The sequence below is a fragment of the Nomascus leucogenys genome, chromosome 10 (genome assembly GCF_006542625.1).
Source record: "Nomascus leucogenys isolate Asia chromosome 10, Asia_NLE_v1, whole genome shotgun sequence".
NCBI classification, from domain to species: domain Eukaryota; kingdom Metazoa; phylum Chordata; class Mammalia; order Primates; family Hylobatidae; genus Nomascus; species Nomascus leucogenys.
The window spans coordinates 86,894,210-86,918,297 of NC_044390.1; the positions used below are offsets into that span (position 1 = coordinate 86,894,210).

The window sequence follows — 24,088 nt, forward strand, 5'->3', positions numbered from 1 at the left end:
CTAGACATTTGGAAAGATTGGCATAATGCCACATTTAGGAATGTTAGATGCTGACAATGTTTATGAATGTCCACGAACCTTCACGAAGAAAGAATATTGAGTTCTAAAGGTCAGAACATAAAGGTTGCTTTTTTCTAAATACAGAAGTCTATGTCACTGGTGAGTCTTCCATAGGTTATTATATGAGGATGGAAATTATTTCTAAGGGATGGCTCTTAAATATGGCCGTGACAAGTTCTAGGAGGATGACTGCTCAAGGACTTATTTATCTGACATGCTTTGGCTGAATTTAATTAAATAATCATATGCTGAATGCTTACTACCTGCATTATAGCTTTTAGGATGAAAGGATAACCAAGCTCTCAAGGATCTTACATCAAGTCAGAAAGGCCCATAACTAGACATGTATGCAAATAACGACTGCTTTGTCAGATTATAAGTTTGATAAGAAAGGCTTGGGAAAGAAATTCATCCCAATTAGGAGAAGATCAAGACAATAAGGTATTGCAAAGTCTGGAGCTTTAAAAGATATGAAGGACTTTGCTGCTTAACATTTTAAGAACAGTCAACTAGAAAAAAATATTTTTCACATTAAACATAAGAGGCCTCACATAGCTCTAATAAATCTAGTTTCCTCATGCTTAAAAAAAAATGGTAACCCAGTTTCAGGGAACTCAGGAGTGTTCCTGACTAGAGAGCTCTGGCCTTAAATCTAATAATTCTGCTTCTATTAATATAAGTATCTGGTAAGAAAATAATCATGGATGCCCACAAAGATTCATGTTTATCATATTGTTATTTATATGGCAAAATACAGGAAGCTCAAATTTCCAATACAAGTATAATGATTAAAGTAGGTACTTCCATGTAATATATTTTTTTAGAATCACATATTCAAAAAATATTCAACTCAGAAAAAACCTGCAGTTAAATGATTTTTAATAAAAACACGTAGAGCTGTATACATAATGAAAATCTAATTTATAAAAATACATACGTATGTCTATGTATGTGTGTGTATGCATAAACATAAGCACAGAGACTGCAAATAAATATACCAATGAAACAACAGCGATGGGTGACCCGCCATTATTTCCTTTACTTTTCTGTGGTTTCTGTATTTTCCACAATGACCCAAATAATTATTTTTCTATCATGAAATAACAAAGTTATAGAAAATATAAAATCAGATTGTTATTTTATTTTGTGTGTGTATGTGCATGAAAAAGAGTGTCTATATATGCATCTGTGTGTTCATACATAAAATTTCTCTGATCTTCACTTTGGTGATCTGTAACACTGAAGCGCCTATTCTGTATCTCTCTCAAGATTATTAGCTAAAATCTCCAAAACATCGTTTATGACTATAAATGTAATATGGAGAGGCACATGGATGGAGCACGTGTATTTCCGATGTGAAATACTGAGAACCGGCATGCATCATCAGACCCTATCATGACCCTGAACTTGGAACACGGAGAAGCTGAGCTGCCTATTACTGCAGCAATGGGATGAGCATTAGTCACTGCCACCAAGAACTTCCCAAAGATGCACAGCATTCAATCCATAAAGCCTTCTGGAAATAAGATGCCAGACAACCAGAGAGTAGAACACCCAGATCGAAATTCGAACTTCAAGGGCCTAGACACACAGATTTTAAAAAGTCACTGGCCAACTGTGATCACTGGGTACCCACCGCACCCACCCACGCTACTGCCAACCAAAAATGTCCCATGGTAAGGCAAAACCATGGGACATTTTTGGAGTGCATGAACATATGTTTATGAAATATGTTTGCCATGGATTGCATTTGAATTTTTATCAAGCGTGCCTTTAAAAGAAGGAAACGAAAATGTTTTCCTAAAAAGCAGAAGGGGTGGGCGCTGACCTTGTCAGAAAGGCTCTCGGCCTTCAGCTTCTGCTCTTTGAGAGCCTGCTGCAGAGCGAGAATCTCGGCCTTGTGCTCCTTCACTGCCAGCTCCACCACCTGGCGAGACTCGGTGATCCGCTGATCGGCTCTCGCCCTGCCAGAAAAACACAGGTCAGCTTTTGGTAGCCCCCCAACAGCTGACCTGCGGAAAGAAGGCTGGTCCGTCTCTAATCCTGACGAGCAACTAAACACGCTGCAGGCCAGAGAGATGCCCAACCTTGACTCTTAGTTCCAAACTGTCTTCCTTTCCAACAGCTTACCAAGCAAAGATTTGACCCATGTTAGGCTTGGGTAAGGAAAAACAAAACAGGCCAGGCGTGGTGGCTCACGCCTGTAATCCCAGCAGTTTGGGAGGCCAAGGTGGGTGGATTACCTGAGGTCAGGAGTTCAAGACCAGCCTGGCCAACATGGTGAAATCCCGTCTTTACTAAAAATACAAAATTAGCTGGGTGTGGTGGCGTGCGCCCCTAATCCCAGCTACTCGGGAGGCTGAGGCAGAAGAATCACTTGAACCCAGGAGGTGGAAGTTGCAGTGAGCCGAGATCACACCACTGCACTCCAGCCTGGGCGACAGAGCAAAATTCCGTCTCAAAACAAAACAAAAACAAAAACAAAAAAAAATTTAAATGTTTTTGGGTACTCATCAAGAAACTGAAACTTGAGGCTGGGTGCGGTGGCTCACACCTGTAATCCCAACACTTTGGGAGGCTGAGGTGGGCGGATCACCTGAGGTCAAGAGTTCGAGACCAACCTGGCCAACATGGTGAAACCCTGTCTCTACAAAAGATACAAAAAATTAGCCAGGCATAGTGGCGCATGCCTGTAATCCTAGCTACTCAGGAGGCTGAGGCAGGAGAATTGCTTGAACTCGGGAGGCGAAGGTTGCAGTGAGCCGAGATGGCACCACCACACTCCAGCCTGGGCAACAAAGCAAGACTCCATTCTCAAAAAAAAAGAAAAAACGAAAGTGAAACTTGAACCTGATGAGTGTCTCCATAAATAATGCTAAACAATAGAAAAACCAGAAGCAAAATGGGAAAAAAAATCACTTCCCTTTCCCCATTTAGGTATCATGCTTCCTACTTCTACACTTTGGCTTATACAGTCTCCTCCACCGGCCATCCCCTCCTTTGCTACTCTGCAAACTCAAATCTTACTCAGCCTTCAAGGATAAATTCAAATGCTATGATCTCCATAAAACTATTCCCACTTTCTCTTCTCAGGAGCAACCTCACCTTGTTCTGTAACCAAAGCATAACTGTATTTCTCTCCTAAATATATATATATATATATATATATATATATATTTTTTTTTTTTTTTTTTTTTGAGATGGAGTCCCACTCTGTTGCCCAGGCTAGAGTTCAGTGGCGCGATCTCAGCTCACTGCAACCTCCACCTCCAAGATTCAAGCGATTCTCCTGCCTCAGCCTCCCAAGTAGCTTAGACTACAGGCACGTGCCACCAAACCTGGCTAATTTTTATATTTTTTGTAAAGACAGGATTTCGCCATGTTGGCCAGGCTGGTCTCAAACTCCTGACCTCAAGTGATCCACCCACTTCGGCCTCCCCATCTCTCCTAAATATCTGAATCCATACCTCCTCCAATAGACTCTTAGGCTCTTGAGGACAAAGATTAACAATTATATTTTACTCATCTCAGTATCCCATATAATACCAAAACAGAAAAAAGAAAAAAAAAAGGAAAAGAAAGGCACGATCTTCCACAATTGCCCTGAAAGCAGACATGAAATGAAAGCAGACTAATGCTGGTCTTCCTGAGAACAGTTCATAATTATACCTTCCATGTATGGTCGTGTATTTCTTGATGCTGAAGCCAGATCCTACCCCCAAAATGATCTCCGTACGTCCCTAGAAACAGCTAGGATAGGAGCTGGACTTGAGGGTGGGAGGGAAGGGGTCTGTGGGAAAACAACCAGAACTTACAATGAGGATGGGGGAGTCTAAGGATTCAGAAGGAAGCTGGAATAGGAGACTTAAACAGCAGTCCCTCACATCAACAAATACCCTGAGTGGGGAAGCTGGGAGGATCTACAAAAAGGAACCATTTCTACCATTTCTTTTGAAATGTAAGGGTTCTCATCTTTTACCGCCAAACTTTTGGAGTTCAACTGAACTTTGCATAATCCATCTGACATATTTAGTTGAGCCTACTATGGCCAAGCAAACGTGAGAGATACCCAAGTGAGTGTGATATAGACTAATTCATTGATCGATATTTCTATGGATAGCTAATCTTGCTTAAGGAGTTCAGAGAATCACAGGAAGGTCAGTTTCAGAGGAAGGTGACATGAGCAAGTTTATGAAAAATGGATCCAATTCAGCTGTGCAGACAGGAAGTCACGGGGCACACACTAGCCCATATCGTGCATTTGTACAAACTGGAAAGCGGCACCCGTCCTTCTAGACCATTTCTTTCCATCTGTGAAATGTCATAACGTACCAATTTTGTCAGAAAGAAAACACTTTTCTGCCATGAGCTGTGTAAAACTGTCATAGCAACTCTTCCAGTCTATGACATCTTTAAGGTGACCAGCAACCCTTAGAGCTATGGAGTACGCAACTGTGCCACTGTGGCCCCGCAGGGAGGGAAATCTATACTAGGGGAACTGTGGAAACAAAAGGGAGAAAGCAGAGGAACGATACTGCCTGAACCGATTATTATCATTTCCTACTAAGAAAGGAAAAAAAAAAAAACCAGCCAGGTGTGGTGGCTCACGCCTGTAATCCCAGCTCTCTAGGAGACCAAGGCAGGTGGATCACTTGAGGTCAGGAGTTTGAGACCAGCCTGGCCAACACGGTGAAATCCCGTCTCTACTAAAAATACAAAAAAAAATTAGCCGAGCATAGTGGCGCGCACCTGTATTCCCAGCTACTTGGGAGGCTGAAGAAGGAGAACTCCTCCCACCCTGGAGGTGGAGGTTGCAGTGAACTGCGATGGTGCCACTGCACTCCAGCCTGGGTGACAGAGATTCTGTCACAAAAAAAAAAAAAAAAAAACACTAAACTATTCTTGTACAGCAGTGGTTCTCAACTGGGGACAATGGAGACACAGGGGATATTGGGGGCAATGCCTAGAGACATATTTGTTGTCACAACGTGGGAAAGGGGTTGTTGGTGGCATCTAGTGAGTAGAGACTAGGGATGCTGTCCTGTCCCACAATGCACAGGACAGCCCCCATAACAAAGAATGAAGCCTGACATGTCAATAGTGCCAAGGTTGAGGAACCCTGGGGTGGAGGGAAGACCAGGATTAAAATGACCAGGATTAAAATGGTAATTTTAAAATGGTCTTGCTATGGTCACTCTGACAAGAAACCTCATGTGAGTGTTTCTGCACAGAAAACAGAGGTATTTCCCCTGATGCCCAGGCCTCTGCATGGGGAAAACAGATACCAGTCATAGCCACAGAATCCAACTCACACTATCTACGTTTACAACTAGGGTGACCACCCTATCCTGGTTTGCCAAGAGTCTCCTGGTTTTTGGCACCAGGAGGCTTGTGACCCAGGAAACTTCTCAGTCTCAGTGGGAAGAGCTGATCACCCTGTCCACAACTCTCAGGCCAATCCTCCTGCAGTCACCTGTCATGAGCTTTCCACAAACACAAATCCCCACCTGCTCTGTTTCTCGGTGTCCAGCATCCTCTGCAGCTCTCGAACCCGACACTCAAACTGGGATTTCTCATCACCCAGGACGCTCCTCCAGGCCTCCCACTGCCGCTCTTTTTCTAGCAGCTCATCGTTTAGGGCCTCCAAATCCATGACCTGTTCCTCCAGCATGGTGCACGTGGTCTTCAGAGCCTCCATCGTCTGCAAATCAGTACCACTGATTTGTGCCTTGTCTTTAAACAAGGATTTCCTGGAGATTACTTTGGTCGGGTCAGTTTCAGAAAAGCACAAGTTTCTAACTACAGTTCGAAATGCAGTTTGTCTTTTTCTTCTGCAGCCCAAGGGGACCAGGCAAGAATGGATGAAGGGCCAGTTCTGCAGCCACCTTAGAGGCAGAACCCAAAGCAAAGCCAGGGGAAGTGACCAAGCTTAAAATCAAGCCATTTACATTGATCCCCCAAAGCATTTGATTTTGTTTTTATCTACCTTTATTTTTTCGAGACAGGGTCCAGCTCTGTCACCCAGGCTGGAGTACAGTGGCATGATCACAGTTCACTGCAGCCTCGAGCTCCTGGGTTCAAGCATTCCTCCCGCCTCAGCTTCCTGAAAAGCTGGAACTACTGGCATGCACCACCAAGCCCAGCTTATTTTTATCTTTTTTATTTTTATTTTTTTAGAGATGGGGTCTCACTATATTGCCCAGACCGATCCTGAACTCCTGGGCTCAAGTGATCCTTCTGCCTCGGCCTCCCAAAGTACTGGGATGACAGGGAAGAGCCGCCACACTGGCCCTATTTTTTAAAATCAAAATTAATAAGAACTACACACTTTTAAAAGCCATTTTTAAAACCCTAAAGACTTGGAAACAAGACATGATTTTAAAAAGAGCCCAATTACTGTATGAGGTTCAGTGTTGGAACCCTTGGGAGAATGCACCAAGCACTCCTCCTAAAATCCTTCTAAAAGTCCTCTAGGGATCTCACGACCTTGTTAACCCTCCTTACTTGCTTCTGGCTGGTAAGTTGCATCTCTCGTTCCGTGATCTCCCGGCGGAGATGGTCCACTTCACTTCGCAGTTGTACAATCTCATCGTTGGCGCCAGAAGCCTCATCGAGTTGTTTGGACAAGTAGAAGTTTTGGTTGTTGAGTTCAGCATTGTCCTCGGTCAGCTGGTTTAGCTGCTCCTCCAGGTCTGTGATTACCTGAAAGAGGAAAGGAATCCAGTTACACGCCAAGCACATTCATTTCAAATAAGAAATTGCTTCTAGGGCTATGGAGTTCTGAACCCACGTGACACTGGCAATCAACGTGCCGCTCATGAGTTTGCCCACCTGACCTTGAGAGCCATGTCCAAGCTCCTATGCACACCCACTTAACTCTAAACACCAGCAGTGGAAGAAAAAGACTCAGTTTCTCTCTAATTCAGGACACATCTAAAAAATATGGCAAAAGCAATCAAAAGTAATCACTGCATGAAACGGACGACTTCTAATGAGATCAAGTTGATGGAAATAATATAACGTGGAAAGAAAATGCAAATTAAGAATAGACTGGTATCACCATCCACTAATTAAGCTAAAAATGCCCATGACACTATCTCTAGGACCTTATTATTGGAGATGGCCATAGTCCTAGAAAGCAAAATGAAGTTCTTATCAAGGAAGACCAACAGGGAAAGACACCAGGAGTTATTTCAATAATATCACAAGCAATAAATTTAATTTCATACAACAAAGGAAAAAAACTTAAGGGAAACTCAGAAAAACTCTGAAAATACAATACACGGTACTATAGCATGACTTTAATGGATTTTACTATACAGTTGCCTATCAGACAATGGGAAGCCATGTATATGAAATTGTTATTTTATTGAGAGAGATTTAATCGGGGTTTGCTAAATTACTCTCCTGCTCAGTAGCAGAATGACTTCAATTTCAGAACATTTAGCTTCCCTATTCTCTTTGCTGAGATTTAGTATTACGGCTTGCAGACAGCTTTCATGTATAATACTTTGGAAGTTTAAGGGCAATTTTCTAATAATAGTTGGACTGAGGCACACAGGCAGTAAATTAAATTTTATGTAACAAAAAGAAGGAAATTAAAAGGAAATGCCGTTAAGCCTATAGTTATTAATTGTTTCCAATTTTCAAACCTAGAGTCGATTTCGTTTATGAAATGTTGCCATTGCTTTCATGACTAATTCCCTATTTTAACCCTCTTTGATTATCAATTTAAAAAAAAAAATCTTCGCAGGCACATAAAATTAAAGAACATCAATTAAGTACACTTGTCCACAAATGTGCTCAGAGGAGATACAACTTTTCATTTTGTTAACTGAGCTGATAACCTTTTAGTGTATGGTCTAATGGTCTAGTAATTTGTTTTTTAATGTCAAAAGCCACATTAATTCCTAATGTACTATTTTGAGGTACACTGTCAGCTACAAGAGGGGGAATAAAAGTTATCTGGTCAGGTTCTTAGCTCAGATACCTTCTTTATCAAGGAAGACAAATAAGGAAAATCTGTACGTTTGCCATTCCTAGCAGACACTTATGACTTACAGGGTCCCTGCCTTTCCCTTTCTGTGGCACGTTAAATCTCCTAAAACCAGAAACAATGAATAAACAATGCCCACTAGTTCAACTGGTCTCCTTCCTGCACATAGTAAACCCATTCCTTAAGATGTTTTTCATAATGTCTCCATTTAACTACTAATGCTTCCCCCTACCTCTTTCCCAAAGAAAAATAAGACAGGCAAGCTGGCTTGGAAGATATAAAATGGATTCTGGAACCCCAAATAAGCCATTTGACCTCTGCTGGGTTAGTTTCTCCATCTGTGACATGGGAGTGAACACTATATTTACTCATCTGCTTTTACTTTTTTAATTTTTTGAATTTTCTTGCATGTTATTTGACCTTAATGTATCATGTCAACATGAGGTCAGGAGATCAAGACTATCCTAGCTAACACGGTGAAACCCCATCTCTACTAAAAACACAAAAAATTAACTGGGCATGGTGGCGGGCGCCTGTAGTCCCAGCTACTCGGGAGGCTGAGGCAGGAGAATGGCGTGAACCCAGGAGGCAGAGCTTGCAGTGAGCCACAATTGTGCCACTGGACTCCAGCCTGGGTGACAGAGCGAAACTCCATCTCAAAAAAAAAAAAAAAAAAAAAAAAAGCCTCTTGGGGAATACACAGACTAGACTATAGAAAGTCTACTCACATGAAAATACATCATTGACAAAATAATTTACTTGCCATTCAAGGATGTATTTAAGACTTTGGGTACCTGCTTTCTTTGATTAACGAAAAAAATGCAATTTATCATTTGTGATGGTAGCCCATTTCTGCCACCTCTTCTTTTTCTCCCAAAGTTATATTATAAAATGCTAAAGAAGAAACACTTGAAAAAGGGCAATTTGGTGTCACTCAATTGAGATGGGCCCATTGGAATAAGAAGGGTCTTTTTATTTCCCTGTCGTTATCCAGTTTTCGAGGGTTCTCACGCCTCTGATTATATTTCTGGTTTGTGACTGCTGGTTCTATGTTTGGTCATCATCTCTATTTTGCCCATTTGACAAGAGAAGTGTTACATGTTTTTGTAAAGTACCCATGCCGAGATTTAAGGCATTTTAATTGATTTGGACTTTTTATACACATATTCGATCTACCCAAGCCATAACACATTTAGCTTGTGACCTTGTTTCAAGTTGCTGGAGTCATGATATTAAATGTTGGACACACCCCCACACACACACATATGTTACTGAGTTTACAGATATTAAACTTACTTATGACACAGGCAGTAAATTAATGGTCTCTGTGGGTTTTTTTTTAAAAAAGCATAATAACACGCAATGTTCACTGCTGTCCTTTGAAGTAGGTATTGTTTTACTTCTATTTTATAGATGGGGAAATTGGGGCAACAGAGATGCTAGGTAACTTGCCCAAGGTCACTGCTAGTAAATAACAAAGCCAGAATTTGAACACAACATTAAAACTCAAGAATCTACATTCTTGCCCCCTGAACTACACTGCCTGTCTAAAATAGGGATAGAAGTGTTTATTCACTTTTTTATTCAGATCTTTGAAAACTGAAATGATGGAGGTAAGATATATCGACCATTCAGGACAACCCTTCTTGATTTTGATCCAGGGAATGTGCAAGGAAAATTGTTAGGTCTACTTTCTGGTCCTGGGTATATTCTCTACCCACCAAGCACAAATGATTTGTTTACTATGAGTCTGTTAACCTTTTAACCCCAAAGATAGAGGGTAAAAAAGAGAAACTAAAAGGCTGATTCCATCTTAGCAGTAAAAAAAGATGAGCAAGATATCTTCACAACGCAGGGGCCAGCAGAGCTTTCTCATATGCTGTTTTTACAGATGAGAGGTCTTGGCACAGTTCTAAGAGAGAAGAGAAGATATAAAAAAAAATGATCTAAGCTGGATGTGGTGGCTCACACCTGTAATCCCAGCACTTTGGGAGGCTGAGCCGGGTGGATCACCTGAGGTTGACAGTTCAAGACCAGCCTGACCAACATGGAGAAATCCCATCTCTACTAAAAATACAAAATTAGCTGGGCATGGTGGCACATGCCTGTAATCCCATCTACCCAGGAGGCTGAGGCAGGAGAATCGCTTGAACCCGGGAGGTGGAGGTTATGGTGAGCCAAGATCGCGCCATTGCACCCCGGCCTGGGCAACAAGAGCAAAACTCCATCTCCCAAAAAAAAAACAAAAACAAAACAAAACAAAAAAAAGATCTACTCTCAGTGTCAAAAAGAAAAAAAGAGAACTCTGGGCTTATCTGTTGTTTTTCAACGCTACCATGGTTCTGAGAAGAAGATGTGAACCTCTCACACCTAACTGGAAGACCAGTTAAGGGGTGAAGAAACCAGTCAGACAATGAGCATCAGGCTAAACAGACACAGGACTGAAATCCTATTTTAATGCCTGGTTCTCTTCTGAAGGCAGCTATTTGCATATTATTTATTTTTAATCTTATAGCTGACAGATTGATTCATAATTAAAACTGTGTCATATGTTTGCCCACCAACTCCCCTCTAAAACAGACTTAGGTAGGGTTTTAGGTGCCAGATTGAATCAAATCCTTTTTAAATGTCTTCAAAATATAGAAATGGTCTGAGCTTGAAAATCTTACTGTGCATGAGCTTTTTGAAAGCTGAAGAGAGCTCCTATCAATTGAGTTATTATGGGAGTTGTGGGAACTCCCATAATAACTCATTTTTAAATGACAAAGATGACATTTCCTAGCGGAGACAATCTCGGGCAATGCCAAAAAAGAAAGGAACCTCCAACACACTCCTCTGAAGTGTCTTTAAAGCGGTCTTGAACTTGCAAAAGTATAATTGAGACCTACTATTGTGGCCAAATGTTGTTCTAAAGTAGTGGTTTTCAAACTTTTTAAAGTAGCAGCAGAGCCATTTTCCAAACAAAATATTATATTATAAGCCCAGGAGAATAAAATAATAATAGTAACCAATGTTGTTTGGTACTTTCTATGGATCAGGCCCTGTGCAAGCAGTTTGCAAGTATCTCATTTAATTCTCACAGCAACCTTATGAGGGAGGTACTACTACCAAATCCCATGACTCAGTGTTCCATAAGTTGTACTGTTTCTGAAATGTGGATACGTGGTATACTGGAACCAGCAGCTCTCTCTCTTCCCTCACCCAGCCCCCAAAGAGCGGTTATTAAATAAATTATGCATCCTACAATCAATGAGTGTATTGATTGGAACTGAAGGTATACAATGTTATCTCCATTTTACAGACAAAGAAACAGAGGCTTAGTAGGATAATACACATAAGTTACTAAGAGGCCAATTTATAATCTGAACTCTATCTGATTCCAGAGCCCATGGCTTAGACTACTAAGTTACACAGCTCCTCTGGCTGAAATGTGGGTGAAGGGCATCTCTCTCAGGTTCACACACACACACTTGGGAAGGCCCCCATAGGCTTCGCCACAGAACACAGAGGTAAATGAGGCAAAGATTAGAAGTCACCGTTCAGAAAATGCAAATTTGGAGAGCATTAGAGTTACATGAGAAAGTAATCAAATGCATTCTACATACTAGTGTATTCCACTAAAACTAAACTTTCAATTTTTAAAATGGGGGACAAGATGAATTACAAAAGGGTACAAGGAAACTTTTGAGGGTCATGAATACAATAAATATTTTGTTTTTATCGCTCAAGAATAAAATTTGGATAATCTTATTATCCAAAATAATAATAAAATTCATCATTTTGATTGTTTTGCTGTTTCACAGTTATATACACATTTTAAAATGCATCAGATTATAGTACACCAATTATACCTCAATAAAACTGTAAAAAAAAATGTTTTTTAGAAAGTTCTTATGCCAAAAGACTAAAAAAGGAAAAATGAACTCCAGATGAATGGAACAGGATTACTAATGCACACATTTTTTAAAATCCAAGCTTATATAAGGAAAAAATAATAATATAAAAAATTCCAGTCATAAAATGATCTACATTTTATTCAGTGATCATTCACGCGAATGTATGTAATATAAGCAAATAACTCTTGTGTAAAATAAGAAATGAAGACAACAAGAAACTAAAATCCTAGGACAGAAAACTACCAGAATGTCACCCCACAACTCCTCAAGGAAGGGAGGAGGGATGGAGGAAATCCACAGACATTTTAAGGCAGGCCCATCCCAATCCACCATCACATCAGAAAATACAGACCAAAAAACTGGTCTGTCAGTTCCCTACTAAAGTCAAACAGAGGCAAATCTCATGACCTAGTAATTCTTGGGGATATGTTCACCAGAAGTAAGTGCTCACAGCCACCAAAGGCCTTGTGTAACGGGGTTTCCTAACAGCTTAATCCATTACGGAAACAATCCAAACTTCTACCAACAAGGAGAATGGATAAACAAACTTAGTTCTATTCATACACCAGAAACACCACACAGTGATAAAAAAAAAAAAAAAAAAAAAGAACAAATTATTGATAGGTAACAGCAACATGGAGGAACATCACAAACCATTTAAGCGAAAAAACAGCTAAGCCCCAGAGAGCACATCCTCTGTGATTCCATTTACATGACGTTCAAGAACAGGCAAGACTAAACTATGGTATCAGAGGTCAGCATAGTGGTTACCCTTTGGGTGAAGGATGATGATGGGAAGGGGACATGAGGGAGCCTTCGGGGACTGAGAAAGTTCTGTATCTTGATCTACATTGGGGTTACCCAGTTGTCTATCTGTGCAAAAATTTTACTGAGCTGTATACTTAAAATTACTACATTTTTATGTGCTTTACTAGATACATTTTATATCTAAATTAAGAAAAAAAATACCATTAGGACTTAATATTTCATTTACAGTAGCTAAAGAGGAAAGAAAGAGCTCATAACAAGAAAATAAAATATGTATGTGTGTGGAGGCTGGGAGGTGTTTCTGGAAATTCACAAATGCAAATAATACAAACAAGGACAAGATCACTGAGGACTAAGAAGGTAATAAAGTGACAAAAAGGCCAAAGAAAAGAGAGGGCACATGAATAAGGAGAACATCCCCATCTTCTGAAAGGGGCCTATTTCAGTCCTTCACTCTGATCAAAAATAGACTGAATTCCCACTGACCCTACTCTATTATATAACCTATGGAAGATGCTTATCCACTCATAGAATTTACTTCTCTCAATATAAATAACATCTCCCAAAGAGTCCTAGATTTTGAATTTGCATGTTAGAAAGCCAAATTTTGCCTGGTAGAAAGTTACAATTTCTAGGTCTCCAAGAGAAGAGCTCATTGGTCTTTCCTCTGCAGGGGCAGCAATCTGGAGAAGTCTCACAGATACAACTGCCCTGGTGACAGGAGAGTCTCTGACCTGGGCTAGCCATGGCACCTTCTACATTGGGGCAGGAGGGGGAGCTGCCTGGGGATTTTTGTTGCAGCTGCTGAAACCTATTAGTTGTTCCACTAATAGTGAGAATTATTTTGACCCTTCCAACTATCCTCTTCCCCCAAACATGAAGAATGGTTTCAGTTTTTGAAAACTGGAAGAACCCCCAAAAACAGGTTATCTAGGGCTCAAAAACTCCAAATAAGGTTGATTGCATTATCTTCTTCAAGCTGCAAGTTCGGATCAAAACTCAGTCACCAATATTTTAAAGAGATTTCCCCTTTTCCTTCTCTGTTTTAGTTTCATGTTATTTTAATCGTCTTTGGTTAATTAATACTCACAGTACAGCTGTTACGAAGAGCATCAAATTTGCGCTGGATTTCATCTCTATGTGCCTAAAAGGTAAGAAGTTGATTATAAATTTTTCATAGGGTAGAATACAATTCTACATGCTACGGGTCAAATATAGAGAATAGCAATTTTCCTGGAAAGCCGAGAATGTGGCACCAGCATCTGTTTTTCAAAGAACTAATTAATCAAATCATCCCCAACACCAGAAATAAGTTACAGGAATACACAATGCTGTGTTAATAACAATTAACTCTTTAGACCACACATGCACACCCTGTACAAATATTTTTAACATTTATGTTAACACCTAGAGACTATTAGGAGAAAAGGGAAAAAAAGCAATAAAGGATGAAGTTTTACTCTCCTTCATTTGTCCTATTCCCATTCTGAAAAGATGAGTATTTTCCCTCTTCCCTCCAACTGACTCCTCCCCAGCCTATCCCCTGACACACACATACACACAGAAACACACACAGAGGACAATAGCCAAGACAAAGGGACTTTATGTGTATGTTGTTTTTTCATTAAAAGCTGCAGACATTCAGAAAACTCTACATCAGCCTTGAAATAAATATATATAGGCTTTCTCCAGGACAAAGCTGCCTTAAACCAGCAGCATTTTTTCCGTTGACAAGGACTTTTTTAGTGCATACTATATGCTTGACACCGTGGAAGGATATAGACATCCATGACCCATGCCTTCATTCTGGTGAGGGAAGATCGGAAATGATTAAGTGTGTGATTACAGACTGGGACAAATGTTATAAAGAAAACAAATAGGGACCAGTTTAAAAAAAAAAAAAGAATAAGAAAGGTAGGTAGAAACTTACTTAGATGGGATGGTCAAGGAGGGCTTCTCTGAGGAGGTGGCATGTAAGCTGAAACCTATAGGATGATGAGGAGCCAGCCATGCAATGGACAGGAGACGGCAGAGGGAGCAGCATTTGCAAAGACCCTGAGGCAGGAAAGGGTCTGGTGCATTTGATGAACAACAACAACCAATAAAACTGAGTGGCTACAGCAGAGTTTTTCAAACTGCAAGCTGTGACCCAATAGCAAGCATGACAAGTGGGGTTTTTTGGTTTGTTGTATCCAATGAAGTAGAATAAAAAAGATAGAATTGAAAACATCAGAATGTGCCTTGAGTAATAAACATGAGGTCTGTTACAGAAAACTTCTGCTTTAGGTACTATAACTCATCAAATTTAAGGTACTTTCCATTGTAAAACCTATGACTATTTTATGTAACATTAAGAAAGAAAAAGTGCTATTGAACTATGACATGTTTATGTCTGTATATGACTGTAATATGCACCTTGATTTCAGACACCTTAGAATCAGTGAAATACAGTATATATACTCCCTTCTATTGGATTGCAAGTAAAATGTATTCTGTGGGTTGTGGTCAACTTTTGAAAAAGCACAGCAAGGAAGAAAAAAAAGTAGCCCAAGATGATGATAGGGACCAAGGCAGAGACCAAGAATCTTGAAGGTCCAACAAAGAATTTAGGTTTCATTCAAAATTCAATTAATTGAAAACCAATGGAAAATTTTAAGAACGAAAGTGACGGATTTTACTGTTGTTTTAAGATCACTGTAGACGTTATAGGGAGAAGAGGATCAAAATAGAACAAAGGTAGAACGTAGCAGGGAAACCACTGAAGGTATTGTTACTGTCATTCAAGCAAGAGATGATGGTGGCTTGGAGAAGGATGGTAGCAAAAACAAACAAACAAACAAACCAAACAGAGAAAGTGGATGAAACTGAGATCTCCTTTGAAAACATAAGGAAAAGGACTTACCAATAGATGTGTGGCCAAGAGGAAAGAGGAGTCAAAGATGCCCTAACAGACTTTTCACTTGATAGACAAAGTGGATATGGTCCCATTTGCTTATGTATGAAAACCCAAATAAGAACCCAGAACCCAGTTTAGGGCAGATGTAAGAGTGATCCTTCTATTTAATTATAAAAAAAAAAAAGACTCCATAAGAAGGTCTATAAGAGGCAGGCGCAGTGGCTCATGCCTGTAATCCCAGCACTTTGGGAAGCCAAGGCAGGCGGATCACGAGGTGAGGAGATTAAGACCATCCTGGCTAACAGGATGTTCTCTACTAAAAAATACAAAAAATTAGCCAGGTGTGGTGACAGGTGCCTGTAGTCCCAACTACTCAAGAGGCTGAGGCAGGAGAATGGTGTGAACCCGGGAAGCAGAGCTTGCAGTGAGCCAAGATCACGCCACTGCACTCCAGCCTGGGCAACAGGGCGAGACTCTGTCTCAAAAAAAAAAAAAAAAAAAAAAGTCCATAAGATAACTGAGTCAAAAATTTTAGAGCTGTGATGTTTTTTCTAATATGTCTATTTTTCCATAAACACTATTGTAAGTTTATAATGGCAGATTAGATACTTTAGAAGAAAAGATTAGTGAACTTGAAGACAAGCAGAAACAAATAAGTAGAAGACAAGAAGTAGAAACCAAAATGAAACACAATGAGAAAAGAAAAAGGCATTTTCAAAAACTGCAGAGCATCAGGGAGTTGTGGACAACTTCAAGTAGCCTAACATACATGAATTAGAGTCCCAGAAGGAGTACAGGAGACAGAAAAAATATTTCAAGAAATAACGGCCACAAATTTTCCAAAGTTGATGAAAGCCATAAACCCACAGATACAAAATATTCAAAAAGTCCCAAGCATAAGAAATGTGAAGAAAATTAACCTAAAGCACACTATAATGAAACTGTTTAAATCCAATAATAAAAAGAAAATCTTAAAAAAAAAAAAAAAAACAGCCAGAGAAAAATACATGTTACATTAAGAGAAACAAAAATGAGAAAGACAGATTTCTCACCAAGATGGGGAGAAGGAGTGGGCATGAAAAGCTAGAACACAGTAAAGCAATATCTTCAAAGTGCTGAAATAAAAAATAAAAGAAACAAGCAAAAAACAAAAACCAAACAAACAAAAACTGTCCACATAGAATTCTATACCCAGCAAAAATACCTTTTAAAAAATGAAGGTAATATAAAAACTTTTTCAAACATACAAAAGTTGAAGGAATTTGACACCAGCAGACCTGTGCTATAAGAAATGTTAAAGAAAGTCCTTCCGACAGATGGAAAATGGCAACCAGACATTTGGATCTACACAAATGAATGAAGAGCCCTGGAGAGATGGTAAAACAAAACAAACCAAAACTAGATTAGTTGCTGAAAACAGCCAGAAGAGAATTATAATGTTCCCAATACAAAGAAAAGATAAATCTTTGAGGTGAGGGATATCCCAATTACCCTGATTTGATCATTACACATTGTAGGCATGTATCAAAATGTCACATGTGTCTCAAATATATGTACGACTGTGATATATCAATTAAAAAATATATAAAATACCAAAAAATAGATAGTTGCATAGACAGAATCACAGACAAATTTGTAAATAAAAAGTTATTTTAGAATTGACTTCCTAAATAACTAGCCTATATTCTATGGACTAATTTAACAGATCTTAATTTTTTTTCTAAAAATCTATCTGCTTTTTGCCCAGCAATAATGAGAGATTTATTCCTTTGTTAAGATAAGAATACTGCTTATCCAAAGTAAGACTGTGGCTATCTGCACTATGTCAAAATCTCATCTGTGACCAAGCAGCAGCCTAGACCCAAGGACCACACAACCCCCTTTACTGTCTTCCATGATCACCAAAAACCAAAGGCAAGGATTCTTCCTAGAGAAAGAATAAGGCCCTTATGTTAACAGACTCTTGGTCAGGAATCGGCAAATTTTTTCCTTAAAATGCCAGATAAGAAAATTTCCTTAAAATTTCCAGAGCATCCAGTCTTGGTTAGAACTACTTAACTCTACCCTTCTAGAGCAAAAGCAGCCACAAACGATAGGTAAACAAACGGACATGTTTGTTTCTAATGTGTTCTAATAAAACTTTATTTACAGAAAACAGGTGACAGCCTAAAATTTGGCCTGTAATTTGCCAGTCTCTGCTCTAAATGACTATTTGGTGTGAAATCTCTCAAAAACAGAAACAGGAAGCTGAGAGTGGAGTTAGCTCCTTCAAAGCATAAGTGGTGACCATAAAAAAGCTCACTGGCTTATCCACAGGGACAGAAGCCCTATTCCACTTTCTTATTAATAGCAAAGTTTCAAATAACACAGCACCATTAAAAACTCATTTAACTCTCCCACTGGAGTCTGAAATTTCAGTCATTAATACTGATCCATTTCCATTAAAATTAACCATTATGGGGCCTTTGGATCATGTCAAGCAATCCTCTCTGAAGGTTAATATAATGAACCACAGTCATTATGGCTTTTGATTTATTACTGTTTATGAAATATAAACACAAAATGTAGAACTGACCCTGCTGTGGTTGCTAGACATACTGTAAGCACTTAACTACTGAACTAGTCACAGTAAGAAAATGGTAAGTCATATGGTTTATGTTTTTTTGAAATAAGTTATAAAACAAATACACAAAAAGGCAAAAGCTCATGGAATAGAATATATACATAAAGACAGCAAAACACAAAAGACAAGCTTTGGATGCTCTCAATGAAATGTGTGAGTGTTAATTAGATATCAGGTGCTACAGAGAATAAATATCTACACTCTTAAAAATTACTGAGGACCCCAAAGAGCTCTTGTTTATGTAGTATCCACCTACACTTGCAGCATTAGAAATTAAGACTGAGATGGCCAGGTGCAGTGGCTCACGCCTGTAATTCCAGCACTTTGGGAGGCTGAAGCAGGTGGATCACGAGATCAGGAGTTTGAGACCAGCCTGACCAACACGGTGAAACCCCTTCTCTACTAAAAATTTAAAAATTAGCTGGGAGTGGTGGCGCGTGCCTGTAATCCCAGCTACTCAGGAGGCTGAGGCAGGAAAATTGCTTGAACCCAGGAGGTGGAGGTTGCAGTGAGCCGACATCACGCCATTGCACTCCAGCCTGGGTGACAGAGGGAGACTCCATCTCAAAAAAAAAAAAAAAAAAATTAGGCTGGGCACGGTGGCTCACGCCTGTAATCCCAGCACTTTGGGAGGCAGATGCAGGTGGATCATGAGGTCAAGAGATCAAGACCATCCTGGCCAACACGGTGAAACCCCGACTCTACTAAAATACAAAAATTAACTGGGCTTGGTTGGGCGAGCACCTGTAGTCCCAGCTACTCGGGAGGCTGAGGCAGGAGAATCGCCTGAACCCAGGAGGCGGAAGTTGCAGTGAGCCGAGATCACACCACTGCACTCCAGCCTGGCAAGAGAGTGAGACTCTGTCTCAAAAAAAAAAATTAAGACATATTTTTCAAATATTTATTTTTTATTTTTTTTTAAATAACACTAACATTGCTTTTGCACCATCAGTGCAAATATTAACACAGCGAAAAGTGTCAAATGACATCTTAGTATTGTTATGAAAACAGTCTGACAGCCAGGCATAATGGCTCATGTCTGTAATCCCAGCACTTTGAGAGACCAAGGCAGGCGAATTGCTTGAGCCCAGGAGTTCAAGACCAGCCTGGGAAACATGGTGAAACCTCTTCTTTACAAAAAAATACAAGTTAACCGGGTGTGGCGTGCACCTATAGTCCCAGCTACTTGGGAGGCTGAGGCAGGAGTATCACTCTTGAGCCTGGAAGTCAAGGCTGCAGTGTGCTGACATTGCACCACTGCACTCCAGCCTGGGTGACAGAGTGAAACCCTGTCTCAAAAAAAAAAAAAAAAGGAAAAAAAACCATCTGATCTTGGGAAACCCAGGAGTCCACAGATCCACTTTGGGAACCACTAACCTAGGAGTTGGGTGGCAAAAATGTGGACGGACAGGCTGCAGCCAGTCTGCCCCTAAGACCAGAGAGATACTTTCTTTTGGAAGTATTTATGCCTTAATTTTCAGGAAAGTTACAAGAAGAAGAAAGAAAAGTAAACTACAATGTAGCCTTGAGGGAGCAAAATATCTGCAGAACTAAAGAAAGGAAACAAGCGTGTAGATGTCTGACCACCTTCTGGGATCCATGGTCAGGATTCTAGAACGCTTAGGCTTCTGTGCACCCACCCCCTTTCTGGGTGAAGGCAGGCACCAGGCAAGAATGTCACCTTACGTGCCCCTATTTCACATCTTGGCTATCATGCCGATGGCTTACTAATTAATTAAACAGAGGGCTTGATATTTATGCATGAGAATGAGAACGTGCACTGACTCATGATTTTAACAAATCAAAGAGGATGACTTTGGGATCCCATCATCACGCTATGCAGGGAGAAGGATTCCTTTCATTAGTGCTTCTAGCTTTCAACTCTTGATTATTCAACATTAGTCACTTGACAGAATCAGTAAAAGAACAGAGGAGCGAAAACACAAAATGTGTTCGTGAGGCCTGGCCGGTGTACACAGAGCATACAGCACGCCTCTTGCCTGGCGGTCCTCTTCAGAGTGATGCTTATACCACATCAGGCATCATGTGCTATAAGGTGTACATACTCAAATTCTCCGCCTTGAGATGGAGTCTTAAATATCAAGTTCAGGCGGAAATGTCTCTTTTCCAGCAATAAGTACGGAAGTATCTTAAAAGCATGTTTCTGTTTAAATTTGATAGGATGCGTGAAGTGAAAGTGGAGAAAAGGCAAGCATTAGAAAGGGCAACAAAGGCCTCCCACCTGCACCGCCAAGACCCTTCAATGGAGAGCTTTAATTTAACTGTGCTCCATCTAATTTGGCCCAGGGATGGAGGCCAAACAAGGTAACTGCTCCCTTTCACAGGCTAGGAGATGGCTGCCTCTTACAATTAAACAATAATAGCACATTTGACTATTCCCTTTTATTGATAAAACAGCCTGCTGTGAAACTCACAAATCTCCTAGGCGATCATTTTAGATCCAGCTGACTTAATTTGACTGATGCTTGTGCAGGGTCTCAACTTGGGTCTCAAACAATGAGAAAGTTGGAAAGTATGGCATTTTGGGACCATTTTCTCTTTTTCTTGGAAAAGATATATTTTTGAGAACAAATTCAACTAACCCATTCAGGCAACAAACACATGCTGTCCATAACCAGGTTTATGGAACATAATCAAGAGAAGGGGGAAGGAAAAGCCCACAGCCTTGAAACTGAACGGAAGCAAATGGAAATGGAGTTTGGATTTCCGTATGATGGGTTTGCAAACAGCTGTTGGAGGAAGGCACTTCTGCCATCATTTGAAGAAGCCCTGTTTTTTCCACAGCATCTTTATCTGCAAAGGCAACAGAGCCCTAGTTTCTAAACCAAGGGAGGTTTGTTTCTTTATTTTTTAAGAAGATGCTTTGAGGCAGTGATCTCATCTAACTAAATTAAGTCGTGACTTGCTGCTGTGCTCAGCTTCCAGCAGCCATCAGACACAGCACATTCCAACCAGCAGCAAGAAAGGATTTAAAGGACTAATTTCCTCATAGATAAAGAGCAATGACACGTGCTCTGTTTTATGCCCTCTTCCTTCCAAACAGGGCCAGGATAAGATACACAGTCACCCCTCCTTTCCAATTCCAACAGAGCAGCAAGATAAATGTGTCCTTCTCAGCTGCTCCGAAATAAACGGATTTGAGGAATTAGAGACCAATCCCCTGGGGAGAAAAGGCTAAAGACACAGCACTGGGCCCATAGCAAGGGCTTATTAAATATGGATTAAATTGCTGATGTCTCTTTTTCTTTCAGAGGTTGGGTAGAGGTACAGGAGGAAAATATTAATATACAATGCATTAAATATAATAGTGGTTGAAATTTAGGTGCCTCCCTTTAAAAGCTAAGAAATGTTATCTGTCTCTCTCTCTCTCCGCCCACCCAACTCCCAACTCCAGCAAGTCTATAAGCCTTCTTGGCATGAACTCTTATATATCAACTTCATTCCTAGCTCCATTTTTTCTTCTACAGACTTATTTTCTCTTTGCCTTTTGTTTCTTATTTTGTTCTGTTTTACTGTGTTGCATCTTTCCAAGTGGTTTTCAGTCCACTGTGAAACAAGACAGTATACACAAAGACATACTGCGGTTATTTTTTGCCAAAGCAAATTTTGGGGGCATGATGTGGCATTATTTAATGAGTGTTCTCATAGAGACTACGGAACCTAAATGTACAGTCAATATCTGAACTTGGTGTAAGTCCTAGAAAATCTAGGATGCACAAACATACTGGATGCCACTAACCTTTGGACTGGTCCTATACAGACCCTGGCACTGTCAGATTACATTCCCAGTTTGGTTCAGATACTGGGATCCCCAAACCCAACAATGGGCAATAACTTCTAAGAATGAAACTACATTAAATATATATAGATACAGATAGATAGATAGATAGATAGATAGACAGACATGTACATGTGCATTACATCTAGGTAAATTGTAAGCAATGAATGTACATGGCCACTCATTCCACGGAAGTAACCCCAATCAAAGAGAGGTTTAGAGATGTTCACTGACGGAAATGGGGACAGCATCCAAGTTGAGTCAAAATGAATAAGGTACCTATTTAGGTGGCTTATTAAAAAAACACTAAACCCAATCAGCTGTATTGTGTCCGGCCCACAGGAGAGGGCACCCTGACCAGCAGGCAGGTGTGTGCCTGTCTGCTTGGCAGGTACAGTATGATACTATGAGAAATGTATGAGCTTGGTTGACACCAGCCATTAAAACTCATTTGGCCTTCTATGCTCACAGTCTAGGTCCTCCAGGGAGCCTTCCAAGATTAATGGGATTTTCTAAGTATACTTCCCTGAATGGGAAAAAGAAAATGTGAAGATTGGCCACCCAGAGTACCCTAGTCAACTTGGCAGTTGCATTTCCCCCTTCAAGTTAAGTTGGCATTTCACATATCAGATTTTTGTGAGTTTTGTTATTCTGGGTCAGTCTCTGTGGGAATGATCAAATGTGGGGAAAATGGCCCCACGAAAAATCCATTTCAGACTTCTAAAAAGAACTAAGGTTTAAATCCAGTAACACCCCCGCTCCAAGTTCTACCTCCTGAGAATACTCTTCAGCTAAGTAAACTAGTCTCTCAGGAAGAGCAAGGAAGCCAGGTCCCTTTTAGAGAAAGAATCTTTCATTCAGTAGACTTTTTCCCATCCAGAACATACCAGATGCATACAAAAGACAGGAAGCAGAATCTACAGCTTGGAAAAAAAAAAAAAAAAAGAAGTAACACAAGTGAGGTTAACCCAAACAAAAAATAAAAATATGGTAGAAAGACTACTATAAGATATAAGATTATTATTATTATTTTAAATGATTACTGAAAACTAAAGTAGAAGGCCAAGGTAAACAGACTTTGGCTGAAACCAAACTTTAAAATATAATGATAATTTTTTTAAAAGAAGGAAAATACATAAATAAAGGAAGAACTTTTCAAGATACTAAGAAAAGTTTGAATATAACCAACCAAGCTCGTCTATCAGTTCCAATGAAGCAGCAGCCTATGTAAGCCAATTTCCTGGCCATTGAATATCCTTGTGGATCATGTTTTCCCTCCTGGAATTTCTAAGGGTGAGCCAGTATCCTCAGTGCCACACTCATCCTAGCTGAGGCCTTTAGCAACCTGAAGATGTTGCTCCCCAGACCTACCGTGAGCGCCTGGATCTCCTCTTCGGCTTCTGCTGTGGTCTCTTCCAGCTCTGTCTTCGCCTGGCGAAGCTGGCTCTCCAGGGCCGCCCGGGCAGCCTGCAGGGCTGTCAACTGTGACTCACGCTCCTGCAGGGAGAGCTGTAGCTCTGTGAGCTGGCGCTTGAGCTCCAGTTTCTGCTCCTCGTGCTCTAGACTGACCTGAGAGAGAGAGAGAGAGAGAGAGAGAGAGAGAGAGAGACAGAGAGAGATAAATCCTTGGTTGGTCTGAACAAAAGAGAAAATGAAGACATGACCTGCTACTCAACCTGCAGCTGAAACTGGTCTTGGAACCATCTTCTCGGCACTCGATAGAGGAAAGGAAAACGCAACAAAATGGGCCTGACTTCCATGCATCTCCGAATTCAACAGGAGTAAGAACAGGTAAGGGCTATATCTCCTAACCACCCCTTACTTACATATATTCAAATGCCTGGGAAGACTTTAAAAGGAAAAGCCACACATTAAGAATCACGAATGAAAATGATGACAATTACTCTTATTAGAAAAACATTTAAAGCTAAGCAGATATAAATAACATCATATTAGTAACAAGGACATCTTTTCAACTTGACTGTAAATGAAACAACAGACTGAATTCTATTTATTTTAAACACGCTTTCTCTGATGTGTCCTCATTAGG

The 24,088-nt window shown here is 40.2% G+C and overlaps 1 protein-coding gene across 1 annotated transcript in view; it reads right to left on the reverse strand.

The window, feature by feature from the left end:
* CIT (citron rho-interacting serine/threonine kinase) overlaps nucleotides 1-24,088 on the reverse strand; it is a 191,440-nt gene that overhangs the window by 42,430 nt on the left and 124,922 nt on the right. The window contains exons 23-27 of the mRNA XM_030821489.1: nucleotides 23,410-23,607; nucleotides 13,811-13,864; nucleotides 6,565-6,762; nucleotides 5,568-5,761; nucleotides 1,889-2,024 (exon numbers count right to left, since the gene is read on the reverse strand). Of these exons, the coding sequence (XP_030677349.1) occupies nucleotides 1,889-2,024; nucleotides 5,568-5,761; nucleotides 6,565-6,762; nucleotides 13,811-13,864; nucleotides 23,410-23,607 (780 nt within the window). The remainder of the gene's footprint in view (nucleotides 1-1,888; nucleotides 2,025-5,567; nucleotides 5,762-6,564; nucleotides 6,763-13,810; nucleotides 13,865-23,409; nucleotides 23,608-24,088) is intronic.